The sequence below is a fragment of the Zerene cesonia genome, chromosome 27, assembly GCF_012273895.1.
Source record: "Zerene cesonia ecotype Mississippi chromosome 27, Zerene_cesonia_1.1, whole genome shotgun sequence".
Lineage (NCBI taxonomy): Eukaryota > Metazoa > Arthropoda > Insecta > Lepidoptera > Pieridae > Zerene > Zerene cesonia.
Genome location: NC_052128.1, coordinates 6,353,199 through 6,367,017, shown reverse-complemented (window position 1 = coordinate 6,367,017; position 13,819 = coordinate 6,353,199). Strand labels below are relative to the sequence as shown.

Here is a 13,819-nt window from a genome sequence, read left to right as displayed (position 1 = left end):
ACGGCTACATGTCCAGGCGGCACCGCCCGCCTCTCTTGTTGGTTCCCACAGCAAGAACTAACTTGCTCGCCAGAGCACTATTAACCCAAACTATTCGGCTTATCAATGCTGTTCATGATAAAACGGATATCTTATGTTGTCCATTGAGTGATGTTGCAAGGGTTTTGATTTATATTATATCTTATAATCATTATTAGGTTTAGTTGTAAGTTTTTTTTTTCGTTGTAAGTCGCTGTCGCATTGGGTTGTAACCTGTAATGGCATGTGATTAGGATAAATAAATAAATAAAATAAATAAAAAAAAAATGTTTTATGAATTCTTAAAATTTTTATTAGAACTCATAAGATTCGACCTACAGTTAATGAGTAATGAAAAGTTAAGATAACTGGTTCAACTGCGCCCCCTTAAATATCCTAATATTTAATGAAATAAAAATAAAAGTAAGCACACAAAACAAAACACTCGAATAAAAAATTTTCTTTGTTTTAATACGTGGGTTGACAAGTAAATTAATTAATTTCGCAGGGTCAGGTCCACACAACTGGTACTCCAATGGATATAAAGCGAAGTCTCGGCTCCGGATACAAACTGTCCGTGATGTTTGAGCAGCTTCCGCAAAAAGAGGAAGAAGACATAGAAGAGAAGACCAAGAAAGTTCTAGAAATCGCCAGAAGCGTCGCGAAGAACGCCAGCCTCGTGGACGTGTGTGGTTCTGAAGTGGAGGTCAATGTGCCGTTCTATGACGAACATGGAGTTAATAATGAGTGAGTTTATGATTCTCAAATGATTTAATAAACTGTTTCAATCTATCGATCCTACTTTTGTCTCAAAGTCAATTTCTTGGCAACTGACTTGCCTGGTTATATATACCTATGCAGCCTACCTACACTCGGTAATACTTTTTTTAATCTCACTTAAACCTAAAAGGCTATTGTGTTGTGTGTGACCCATCGAATGGCCAATGATGTTGTGTGAACAAAAAAATTTGTGTTCCAGTTTTGTAGCACTGTGCAATAATCTGGAACAGAACCAGGAGTCATTGGGTTTCCGGAACTACAGTATGGAGTGCACCAGCCTCGAGCAAGTGTTTTTCAACATCTGTGACCAGCAGGATAATAATATTGAAAGTGGTGAGACTTTTTTAATAGTATTGAATAATTGTGCTGATACGATTTTGACATTTTATGCTGATTATCAATCGCTTAGAATTCTAGAATGCAAAATATTACTTACCGTGTGGTATTGAACTTAAAATCTGTGGAAAATGCTAAATAAGACTGACTGCATAGTGTAACATTTACCCACTAACGTATAGTAAAAATGATTGCTATGACTAAATGTACAACAGCCCAAATGAAACGATTCTTACAGACACAGCCTCCAAGAGCACGTCCTCAGCGAGCGAGCGCACGGAGCGAGCGCGCGCGCCGCTCGTGGCGGCGGGCGGCGGGGGCCCCGGCGGGGGCTCCGGCGGCGCGGGGCCCAGCACACTGCAGCGCCTGCGGGCCCTCGCACACAAGCGCCTGCTGCACTATACACGCAACAGGTGATATGGTGGTTTTGTATGATGTAAAGGACCTCTTTGGTCGTGGAAGTCTTTCGACGGAAAAAGCTTGTTTTTATCATTTTTATTTTATTCCAATATGTACTCATATGTTTTGTCGAAGGCAACTACATTTGAGGGCCTTTTTAAGATCACCCAATTTTCAAAAATGTTATTTAATTGACTTTCCAGGATGCTGCTTTTCCTTCTAATAATACTACCGTCCCTATTCGTGACGATAGCGATGGGTTTCGCTACCATTCGCCCTCCAGCCAATGACGAAATCTCACTGAAGTTGAACAGACATCTGTATGAAGAATCTACTGATTATTTGATGTAAGTTTTTAAATTATCTTCTTATGTGAAATTCTTGCTATATTCAATGACTCTTTATTTCGCTGCTAGTTTAATTCTGAATCCCTTGAAAATTGATCATGAATTTGTACCATATTATTATTGTAAAAGTACAAAATTACAGAGTGACAATTCCAATGAGAACTAGCTAATACCTAATAATTGTATGCGTAGAGTGAACAAAGTGAAAGGCACCTTCCAGGGAAGCGCGCTCCATCTTAGGCCACATCCAATTGACCAATAAAAATGGCTTTTTATTTTGGACATGATTCCAAAAAAAAAAGTCTATAATAATGGAAACAAAATCATTGCAGACCTCAACCATCAATATATTCACCGGATGTAGACCCAGAGCTAGCCAATAGAGTGTTAGACATCTTAAGATCCCAAGAAAAGTCGAGAAACTGGACCAGCCAGGTAATACATATTTTCGCTGTGGTTTTAAAAATTAAAAATAGGAATTTTTCGTTAAGTAATGAGTTTAAAGTTTCTTAATAGATCATTAAAATTAAGTAAATGTATATAAAATATGCTTTAAACGACATTATATCCAGGATTCCCTGACGTGCAAGTGTGTAAATGCAACGCAACAATGTGATCTCCCGAAGGAAGTGGATCGGCCGAAATTGATGGTGTTACCGGACGCGGACACACTCAACAATTGGATTGTTACCAGTCAGCAAGTCTACATTGAGAAGCGGTGAGATGTTTTTATGACTTGAGAAATTTATTATAAAATTTCACATACAACGCTTCAAAAAACCCTCTGAAGAAGTAATTTGTTAACTTTGTTTACTAAAATAAAAAAAACAACTCTCAATCCATCCAAACTCCCCCATAAATTGTTTAGTAATTCCACTTACTAATGCCATTCCCGTAATATCACAATATTTATAAAAATTGCATAATTTATTTCTCTTTCTGTTTGTTTTTCCAGGCTTATTACAGGACCGTCTTAACTCTTACAAACTAACTAACACTTTTTTCAAAATGCGCAACTGCTGCAACGTTTAAACGCGTAAATTATATTATTATAGGGCAATATTATACATATAGTCTTCTTTAAATCGACTTCAAGAAAGGAGAAGGTATTTTCGGGCTGCATTTTTTGTGTTTATTACCTCACAGCATTCGATCTGGTGAACCAATTTTGACAATTTATTTTTTATTTGAAAGCGTGTGGTCATAAATTTGGTCTAGCACTGACAATTTGAAAGCGATTTACTTTTACATTTCCAAACTCTTTAGGACTATAAATTCATACCTTCCCCCTCGAAGACGTAAGAAATGTAAACAGCTGGTTCCCGTTCCAGTTACGGCGGCTACTCCGCTTCCCTCAGCAACAACGTGACGAACCTGGTGGCGTGGTACAACAACAAGGGCCACCACGCGCTGCCGGTCTACCTCAACGAGCTGAACAACGCGCTGCGGCGCGCGGCGGCCGGCGCGGGAGGCGCGGGGGGAGAGGGGGGAGCGGGCACCCTCACCCTCTACACACACCCCTTGAAGATATCGCATGAGCAGATCAATAAGGATAATGTGTGAGTGCTTTGTACAATACACGCTGTTATAGATATTTGACTACTCCGGTTTCGTCTAATTGAACCTCACAAAATATCCTTTAAATGTATAGTTTACTAAGAGCAACATATTTCCTTAATACATATTTCGGTATGGATAGTAAATTCCATGTGATGTTTTCAAATTGAATTGCTTGCATTTAGGTACCAGCACATAGCTGACGCTGGAATCTCGGCCATGCTGGTGGTAGGCTACAGCCTGGTGAGCGCCGGCGCCGCGCTGTACCTGGTGGCGGAGCGCTGCGACAAGCAGAAGCGCCTGCAGCTGCTGTGCGGCGTGTCGCCCGCGCTCTACTGGGGCACCGCCCTCGCGTGCGACATGCTGGTGAGTGAGCTGCCCGCTCTACCTGCTGCGACAAAAAATGCTTATTTATTAATTCCTTGAATAATTATAATTTTACCAAAAAAACTATACCGATTGATGACTGATGACTGATACGTCAGATTGTTAGAACTCAACCCTATTTAAACGGGGCCACACGGAAAGAACCTGATTTCAAACAAAGAAGAATCCGAATCGTTTCACCTAGTAGAAAGTTCTGTGGTAATAAACACATAAAATACCGTCAAATTGAATCTCCTCCTTTTTATGAAATCGGTTGTGTAGCATTGTTGTAGATTTCATATGGTGTGTGTTTACTAAATTCCTTAAAATCACGATATCATCAAACATCATTGATCTGACTATAACCACAATTATGTCCAATAGATAATAGTGATAAACATGGCGATCACGGTGGTCATCCTGAAGGTGTTCAACTTCCCGGTGTTCGTGGCGCGCAACAACTTGCCCGCCATTTGTTTACTCATCTTCTTGTACGGGTGAGCCATTATTATGTCCATAAATAAATTGCGACTCGAAGGACCACATATCATAGATATATTTTTATCTGTATTTCTTATTCTGATACCTTATAAGTGTACAACTGAACTTCTTTATCTGAAATCTTGTTACATGAATTATAAAAACAAAGAAATCTACCAAACAGTACTGTTCATAGACTGTTTGTGTTGAATTTAACAATGGTTATAGTTTAGCTTCTCCTTTACGCTCACTAAGTTTGTTTATCTGTATTCTACGTGTATGAAAGTACATCCAAATGGAAGAGTTAGTACAATTGTATGATAAATTCGTTAAACTGGGTATATAATATGGAGACGGTGACTGGCCTGGTCAGGTTCGGGTGCGCGGGCGTGGTGCACGTGCTGGAGAAGGCGTTCAGCTCGGCGAGTCTGGCCAACATCGCGCTGTTCTGCGGCAACACGTTCGCGGCGCTCGCCGGCATCGCCGTGCTGCTCGTGCTGGATATTATATCCGACTCGGACGTGAGTGTTACTTGTTTCTGGAGAAGAGAAACGCTTCGGGTCGGGCCTAAACTGCCAGGATGAGCGACTCTTGGTCCTTAGTTCAGTTCGTTGATAGCTATTCTCAAACTTTTTTGATTCGGTGCTCGGTAAATATGGTATAGCGATATAATCATACAACAGAGGGCACAGAAGGTTTAGCTAGCTAAATCTTAATAATAGATAGAGATAGAAATTCTAAAATTGTAAAACTTTCTAAAGTATTTTACCTGAGCCACGCAAATAATTCGATTATTTTACATAGAAAAATTTAGCATATGTACCCACACGAACAGACCCAGTATAACCAACAACAATTTCAGGCCACAGACCACGCCCGCTGGGTTCTGCACAAAGTGCTGATGCTGATCCCGCAGTTTGTGTTCGCGGATGGGCTGCTCGAAATTGCCAAGAACACCATCCAGGCACAGGTTAGACTTGAAGAAAAGCTATCAAAAGCTACATAGTGATATAACCAACTCTATTTAAAGATATTGTTTATACATATAGATCGATAAACTGTTGTCTTGTTTTCATTATTTAGGCGATAATGCTTTGCGATGTAAGCAAGCTTATTTTTCTTTATCATTGGGTACTCTTGACATTAACTTTAATTCTAAATATCAAGTCTACACATAAATTTACCACAAAATACCGTTAAACACTAAAGTGTTTTCCAATCCAGGTGCTAGGCCAGTTCGGTATGGACACATACCGCGACCCGCTCACCGACACAGTGGTGCGCTACCACTACATATCGCTAGTGGCAGTGGGTTCGGTTCTCTTCCTCTTCAACCTCACTATCGAGTACAACTACTTCGATGATATGTTCAACTGGTAAATGTCACATTATTATTAGCAACTAATAAGGAGCCTTATTAAAAAATGAAAACTGTGTTATTCATAATGGTTCTTATTTTTTCCAAACTAGCACATCCAATTCAAAAAGCAATTTTTTTTTTAATTTAGTTCAATTTTTTTTTTATTGACTTCAAATATGTATATTTATTATTTAAAAGTACAATGTATTTTCAATTCAAAAAGCAATTAAAAAAGAAAAGTTTATTTGATTACGTCACATTTTTCAGATTTTTCATAAAAAACAATTCTAATAGATTTTGGTCAAATCCCGCAGGCTATATTCCCGCAAGGCGCTGAGCGCGGGGGCGAGCGGGCGCGCGGGGAGCGAGCGCGGCGCCGACGTGGCGCGCGAGGAGCGGCGCGTGGCCGCGGCCGCCGCGCCGCTGCGCCTGCGCACCATTGGGAACATCAATGCTGGTAATGTTTCATTCAGCGAGTTACCGTACCTACAATGGTTTCTTGTTGCATCTTATTGATGAATTATTACATAAAAGGGAATATTAATTCTGGTATTGTTTTCTTATGCGAGATTCACTACCTTGAATTTTGTATTGTTGTTTTTTATTATAAAAAACACTTTTTTTTAATTTTTAACTTTTTTTTTATGTGAAAGTCGGCAAAAAAAATTTTTAGAGGCGTAAGATCAGTTGTAGAAGCATTATGTCTCTGCAAATGGATTGTCGATTTTGATATAATGTGAGACACAGGAAGAATCGATAAGGAAAATAACACTAGGAAGGATAAGGAAAAAGGGATCACCTGCTATCATGTAGCTGTTCTGTGAGTATGTAGTACCTGACCCGGTGCGAACAATTCGTATTGAAGCGTATTCGAAACCCGCAGTAGAACGTTTCAAACGCAGTAAAATCTTTCACGTTTATAGTATTAATGTGAAGTGTGATTATGTCAATATAGACAGCTTGGAAAATTCTGTATCCACATATTCCAGGTTTCATCGATTCAGAGGAGCTAAAGAGCAGTTCGCTAAAGCGCGCGCAGTCAAGCGCGAGTGTGGCGGGAGACGCGAGTGCGGGGGGAGCGGGGGGAGGCGCGTGTGCGGGGGGCGGGGGGCGAGACGCGATCGCGCTGCTGCACGCAAGCCGCGTGTTCGCGGGGGCGCGCGGGCCACGCCTCGCGGTGGACGATCTCACGCTCGGTGTGCCCCTGGGACAGGTTGGCTTTGTCTTTCATTACCTGTGTTTGTCTGTCAACTTAATCTTTATTGTTAATTTTTTATTAGTCTATTTTTATCTCCTACTTACTCTCTTATTCCTCATTTAATTATTTGTAAAAAAAAACTAATTTTTCTCATCATTTCACTCGACATTTTATTTTATTACGCATCGACGATGATATTGATACACCTTTGACAATTCAAATTTTATTATGGGGTTTTTCCAATGAAAAGGAGACTTCGTGTTATGTACATATTGCTAAAATTTCATGAAATGATGTCTGTAATTCTGTATTACTTAACTTAGGGTTAATATATACTAGAAAATATCTTGATCCATATGATTGTACTCGGAGCATACAGAAGGAAAAACATTTTTCATTGGTGTTCCGTTTATAGCCTTCCTCAATAAATGGGCTGTCTAACAATTAAAGACATTAGCGCGCTCAAGCAAACAAGCAAATTGTTCAGCTTTATACTATTAGTATATTAGTGCAAGACTAACGAGTGTCCCGTGGGGCGCAGTGCACGGCGCTGCTGGGGCAGAACGGCGCGGGCAAGTCCACGACGTTCGCGCTGCTGACGGGCGAGCTGCGCGCGTCCGCCGGCGCCGCGCTGCTCGCCGAGCGGCCCGCCGCGCGCCGCCGCCTCGCACGCGGCGACATCAGTGCGTGCCCGACACCTTAGCTCCTACCTACCTACTACCTTCTACCTTCTACCTTCTATCTTCAACTTTCTATGTGTCATTCGTTTATGTTATTGTTACCGGTGGTTCGCCTGTGGGTAAGCTATCACCTCCAAACATGAACATTTGCCGGCCAAAAGCGTAGCCCGCTTCGAGAGGTTAGGACAAGATTGTCAACGGGATTAAAAGAACTGACTGGGAAAGGCGAGGAAAAGGATGTCATTCTAGTATTAGCTCCTGTAAACTTGCCACTGGTAGAAATGATATACAGTTTTCGGAAGAAACACGAAGTCAGGATGATAAGTTATCATCTTATCTTCGTATTTCTTCCCTTTTGCCTGTATGAACAAAAGAGAAGAAACTAACTTCTATAGAAATAGTTACAATCGTCCGAAAACCAGGCGCGACTCACAAGAGGAGATGTCCGTTGAAATAAGTGACACCATTAGAGAGGATATAATAAAGCTCAATAACCTCGCTCTAGCATTTAAAAACTGAAACCAGTCGCTGTGAAATTATTATTATTAACTTCTGTGTAAATAAAAAAAGTCATATTACAATCACATTTAACAAATACAATGGTCGGCAATTCCAGGCTATTGTCCGCAACAAGACGCGCTGGACCCGCTGCTGACGGTACAAGAGACGTTGCGCTTCTACTGCCAGCTCCGAGGCCTCACTCAGCAGGATGAGGTGCGGTTTTTACAAATATATCGTGCACGTGTTTAATTTAAATTTGATAACCATATTTTACAAATCAATAATTTAGTTTCAATTGTCTTCGCTTCTCTCTTAACTTTAATTTGTGACATTTTCAAATTTATTTATTAATAATGCTGTATTGTAAACGATATACAAAGCAAATGATAAGACTAAATGATACTAAATTCGTACAAGAGGCGGCCTTATGCTCAACAGCAATCTCTGCCAGGCAACCTGGTAGGAAAGGAAATGTAATTATTGTGTATAGTGCTCATATTTTTAATGTAGGTTACATTAAAAATATTAAAATAACAAAAATAAATATTCATAATTTTACAAATACACTAAAAACAGTGTAAGTATTGTAATAGACGAACAGACAAATATATGCGTGTACGTTTCCATGGAGCAGGTGATAAATAGCACAATGGAGCAGTTCGCGCTGCGCAAGTACGCGGCGGCGCGGTGCGGCGCGCTCAGCGGCGGCAACAAGCGCAAGGTTTGTGCCGCCGTCGCGTTCATGGGCCGCAACCCGCTCGTCTTGCTCGACGAGCCCACTAGGTGCGTATGCTCGTGTTGTTGTTTGTGGATTTTTGTTATACATTTCGTGATGTATCTTAAACTTGTGTTGCTATAAATGTTAAATTTAGTTTTTTTCAGTTATTTATTTCATGCATTTGCTTAGTTCTGCGTTCTCGAAATAATGCTAAAAATAAAATATAATATTATGATGGCTGTTTTACATTTAACTTCTTAATAAGAAGTACAGGCGATATATACAGTGTTACAATTTTATAATCTGTATTCGTAAAATCCGCTATAAACGACACCTTTCAAGTTTACACACATAGCACAACTTTTTTTGGGGACCAAAATATTTCCCCCTTTAGATTTCTAATATGGCACAATCGGTCATGCTCTCCGAACACTGAGTTGGCAAAATCACATAGATACGATATTCCCGTTTACTCATAAGTTGACCACATGTTACATGTATCTCCAGTGTCTCTCAAATTGTTTAAATAGTTCTTAGTTATTTGTGGATTGCTCAATGAAGCGTTTTAATGATGATTTATTATCTGCAGCGGCATGGACCCGGGGTCGCGCGCGCGCGTGGGCGCGGCGTGCGCGCGCGCGGCGGGCGCGGGGCGCGCGGTGCTGCTGTCCACGCACGCGCTGCGCGACGCGCGCGCCGCCTCCCGCGTGGCGCTGCTGCGCGACGCGCGCCTGCACGCGCTCGCCTCGCTCGGGGACAGCCTCGCCAGGTGGGGGCACTTAAGGACTTCCATTTTTTTTTATTATTAAATCTAAGCTAAGTTCATTAACCTCTTTTTGATTGCAGTTTAAATATATTGCGTTTTTTATAAGTAAATATAAAGTAATATATGTATATATTGTAGGTTCGGCGGCGGGTACGCGGTGGGCGCGCGGGCGAGCGCGGAGGGCGCGGGCGCGGGGGGCGCGGCGGGCGCGCAGCAAGCCTGGGCGCGCGTGCGCGAGCGCATCCCGCACGCCACGCTCACCGTCGCGCACCAAGCGGCTCTGCACTTTATCGTGCCCAGTGTTGCCACCGGTGAGTATATTTAATTGAAATACCAAGTCATGCCTTAAAATTACCCCTAATACCATTTACTAACCGTAAGAGTTTCTTTTGCTGATTATTTAATTTAATTTTATCATAAAAAATTGCTGCTTCTCAAGATATCTAAAATATTAAATAATAATAAATAAATCTAAAACTAAAATTGAAAAGCTATGAAAATATATTACCACTAATTTAAGTAGTTGCGATACGCGTCCACTCAGGCGTCCAACAATGTTATCAAATCACATTAAAACTTTTACAATCTGTGCACTAGTCGAAGGGAAGCAAGTGCGGACGTGCGTGGGCGACGCGTTCCGCTGGCTCACCACGCTGCAGCAGGAAGGCCTGCTCGAAGACTTCACCATCAATACCACCTCACTCGAACAGGTAATACTCGAACTAGATTTACTTCTTATCAACTTAATAATACAATTGTCAAATATTGTCCATTACTCTCCCATTTAATTTATTATTTCATAATCCTTTCTCCCGCTACTATGGCGCACAAACTTATTGAATAGCATTGAATGAATTGAACTGAATAAATAATACAGGCGTGTCTTCTTTTACTAAACAAAAAAATATCTTACCATTTAAATATTAACAACCAATTTTCAGATGTTCCTCCACTGCAGTGGGCAGTCCAGCTCGCTGGTGGACCCTGCCCCCCCTTCCTCCAACGGCTTCTACCCCCACGATAGTGAAGAACTCAGCACTGTCACTTCACTATGATAAATATTTTTAAGAGGAATTGGATTGTTTCCGGAGTCAGGAAAACGGAATCCATTTGTCAAAATCTACCAATATGAACAATACCAGCTGCTGAATTTCACCTCCGTACGACACGCCACAAACTAAAATATCATTGTCACCATCTGGATACGTGGCGATCATCCACAGTGCGCTTTAGGAGGAACTTTTTACCGCGCACTACTCCTCTGTGGAACGATCTACCCGCTTCAGCATTTCCGAACCATTACGACTTGGGTCTCTTCAAGAAAAGAGCGTACTCTTCCCTTAAAGGCCGGCAACACTCCCGCAACTCTCCAGGTTGCGTCGACGCCTATGGGCGGCGTTAATCTCCGGTGACGCGCCTGCTCGTTTGCCCGCTATTATATAAAAAAAAAAAAAAAAAATCTAATATTTATATCTGTTGAAAATACGTATTTAAAGGAACAATAATATACCTACGCCCTATTATTAGGTAAACCGCCTCCTTGGTACAGTGGTTAACGCGTGAGCGTAGAACCGAGGGGTCCTGGGTTCAATTCCCGATGGGGACGCACAAAATATGTTTGGGTCTGGCAGGACACAGAAGGCTGATCACCTACTTGTCCCTTAAGAAAATCGATCAGTGAAATAGATGTACATCATCTGCCCCATACCCCACTAGGGGACACGGGACTTCACTTTTATTATTAGGTGTGAGGTAAGTCAACCTTAGCTAGGAACAAATTAGACACTTGGTACCTACAAGTAAAAATTGCAAGAATTATATAAAAGTGAGGCCTTCGTATATGCGACATATACAATATTTTCTATCTAATTAAGTTGTGAAAACAATGTTTTGACAAATAAGAAATTTTAATGAATATAATACATCAGAACAAAATATGTTTGCATTTAGTTTGTAGTTAAATTGATTTGATGTTATCTTTGACCAAATTTAAAATTGTATATTTCTTTGTGGGGATTTGGAATGTGACCTCGAATATAAAAAAAACCTAGAGAATATCTCAACTATTCGTGTACTCAAATCAATTTCGGGCACAAAAATATATACAAGTAAGATTGTCCCATGTCTCACTTGCATTTTATGTTTATTTTATAGGAATAAATGCAATAAAACAACAGTCCGAAAGTATATCCATATATTATTTGTGTATATATTAAATGACATATTTTACGATGTTACCAAATGATATTTAAGTTCCGTCCATTTTGAGAATTAGATTTAAGTAGAAACTGTGATCTTTTAGGACCTTTTGATTAATGTTATCGTATTTAAGACTATTTTCATACATTTACAAGATTCGCAGTGGGTTATTCCAACGGATCTCATCCGAAATAATTTATCTTCAAATATTCGTATCATAAAATCCTAATTGGCATCTTAATACCATAAAAGTAGACATCAATTTTCATGAGAACTATCAAATTTGATTGTATACCTTTTGAGATTCAAAACTGTCCGAAAGAATTCCAATATACTCAACTATTATGTTTAAAAGGTATTAAAAGTTCACTTAAACCTCTTTCCTACATTGTAAACGGATACCATTGATAATCCATTTACAATGTAGGAACCGGGGATTAAATAACATACGCAACTCTGTGATAAACTTATTTAACGTGTGTTTTATATAATATAATAAAATGGTTTTTGGTATATCGCTGTTTTATTTACAAATTAACCTAGTATGAGATCAGATCAGTTACAGTCAGAGAGCGTGCGCTTGCGCCACATATATCTGGCGTAATATTAAGTGTAAGTAAATTGAGAAGGGAGAAAGAGAAGAGAATTAAATAAAAATATTACTGTCCATTTGTATAGCTAGTAAATCAAATACTGCTTGACCTGTTCAATAACAATTTTCGACAAAAATTACACCGTCTTGACATCGTCGGAACTAAACCAAATTAAAAGAGACCACATGGGAGGATCCGGCTTTAAAGGTCTCCCGCACACTAATGGGAACGGAAAGGGATCGTAACCGTATCGCCTCGAGTCGTTCAGAATGGTTTGTATTAAACTCCCTACTGCAACGCACACTAATCGGAATCGTAACGTGATCGCCTCCCCTCAGAACAGTCTCCGAACTTGCAATTCCCGCTCTTACGGCTCATCGTCTCCGCGCCTACGGCTCATCGTCCCCGCGCTTACGTCTCTGCGTCCCGTCATATAAAGAGACATTTCGGCATATGAAAATAAATATAAAATTTCTCTTCATCATCCATCAAATGTTTTTTTATAGTCCGAAATTCCCCTTCAGTACTCCTTGGTTTATTCATATTGTGTACCCAATATCTTTCTTTTTTTCTTGCTATTTTCTTTTTCCTCAGCCAGTGGGCGGCGAGGCGTAAGCGCGGTGTCGCCTAGCCGTAGCCGAGTTGACGTACAGGCGCTGCTGATACGCTTTCATTACGTGCATACGGTAGGTTGACGCCTGGTTGACAGCGAGGTGAAAGGCGTTACGGTTACGATCCCTTTCCGATCCCATATGTGTGCTGAGACCTTTATAATCCTCTTTTATTTGAAAGTTGTTCACTTAAAAAAATGATTATAAAAATCGGGTCACCCAGTCAAAAGTTCTGATTTAACAAAGCTAAAAAATCGAGCTGAATTTATAACATCCTCCTTTTTTGAAGTTGGTTGATAATGCCCGCTATGACAATAAAAACAATATACATAAAATGTCAAGGTTAGGTAGGAAAAACAGAACTAAATTTTCAATTTAGTTCATCCTTGGCAAATCGCACGTGGATACCAACCCTCGAAAAAGATTCTTATGCGCAAATATCTTTTGGCTTATCTATCTCCATCAAAACCGACACTCTGAAGTAGTATCTACGACTGTAATTAATTGATTTAATCCATTAATTATTATCAAACGAAGGGTTCCTCAGTCCAGCGGATTTCTTAAAATGCGCCGCAAATACATCCAGCATCCGAAACGTGACGTCCTTATTAATGTTTTTGTTGGTAAAACTTGTCAGCAGCAGTAGCAAAGCTTGTCTCAACGATTCTTCTCCGAATATATACGTTTCTGAAATCGAGTATTACTTTTAAAATTTTTACCGTTAAATGTGGCCATTTATATGTAAAATTATAGAGAAAAAAAGTTCTTAAATTGTGTATAATCCAGTTAAAAGTTTTTCGTGATTTTCAACGCAAAGGACTTGTTTAATACTCTTTTTAGTCCAAGAAAATGGGTAGGGTAAATGCGAATTTGAGATTAAAACTTGAATTTTTGATATAATTTACTTTGA

The 13,819-nt window shown here is 40.1% G+C and overlaps 2 protein-coding genes across 4 annotated transcripts in view; one reads left to right on the top strand and one right to left on the bottom strand.

Annotated features, from left to right (window-relative positions):
* The window catches only part of LOC119837297, a 67,090-nt gene extending 56,468 nt beyond the window's left edge, over window positions 1–10,622 (top strand). Inside the window, exons 50-70 of the mRNA XM_038362814.1 lie at window positions 527–765; window positions 998–1,131; window positions 1,373–1,547; window positions 1,737–1,880; window positions 2,213–2,315; window positions 2,453–2,598; window positions 3,212–3,439; window positions 3,623–3,803; window positions 4,188–4,300; window positions 4,657–4,804; window positions 5,146–5,253; window positions 5,508–5,659; window positions 5,958–6,100; window positions 6,633–6,856; window positions 7,383–7,524; window positions 8,138–8,235; window positions 8,657–8,805; window positions 9,330–9,509; window positions 9,645–9,817; window positions 10,104–10,216; window positions 10,448–10,622. Of these exons, the coding sequence (XP_038218742.1) occupies window positions 527–765; window positions 998–1,131; window positions 1,373–1,547; window positions 1,737–1,880; window positions 2,213–2,315; window positions 2,453–2,598; window positions 3,212–3,439; window positions 3,623–3,803; window positions 4,188–4,300; window positions 4,657–4,804; window positions 5,146–5,253; window positions 5,508–5,659; window positions 5,958–6,100; window positions 6,633–6,856; window positions 7,383–7,524; window positions 8,138–8,235; window positions 8,657–8,805; window positions 9,330–9,509; window positions 9,645–9,817; window positions 10,104–10,216; window positions 10,448–10,561 (3,207 nt within the window). The 3' untranslated portion in view covers window positions 10,562–10,622. The remainder of the gene's footprint in view (window positions 1–526; window positions 766–997; window positions 1,132–1,372; window positions 1,548–1,736; window positions 1,881–2,212; window positions 2,316–2,452; window positions 2,599–3,211; window positions 3,440–3,622; window positions 3,804–4,187; window positions 4,301–4,656; window positions 4,805–5,145; window positions 5,254–5,507; window positions 5,660–5,957; window positions 6,101–6,632; window positions 6,857–7,382; window positions 7,525–8,137; window positions 8,236–8,656; window positions 8,806–9,329; window positions 9,510–9,644; window positions 9,818–10,103; window positions 10,217–10,447) is intronic.
* Window positions 10,623–13,071: 2,449 nt separating this feature from the next.
* Window positions 13,072–13,819, bottom strand: part of LOC119837407 — a 10,771-nt gene continuing 10,023 nt past the window's right edge. For all 3 annotated transcript variants that reach the window (XM_038362980.1, XM_038362982.1, XM_038362981.1), the window contains exon 15: window positions 13,072–13,596. In XM_038362980.1, coding sequence (XP_038218908.1) covers window positions 13,427–13,596 — 170 coding nt within the window. In that variant the 3' untranslated portion in view covers window positions 13,072–13,426. The remainder of the gene's footprint in view (window positions 13,597–13,819) is intronic.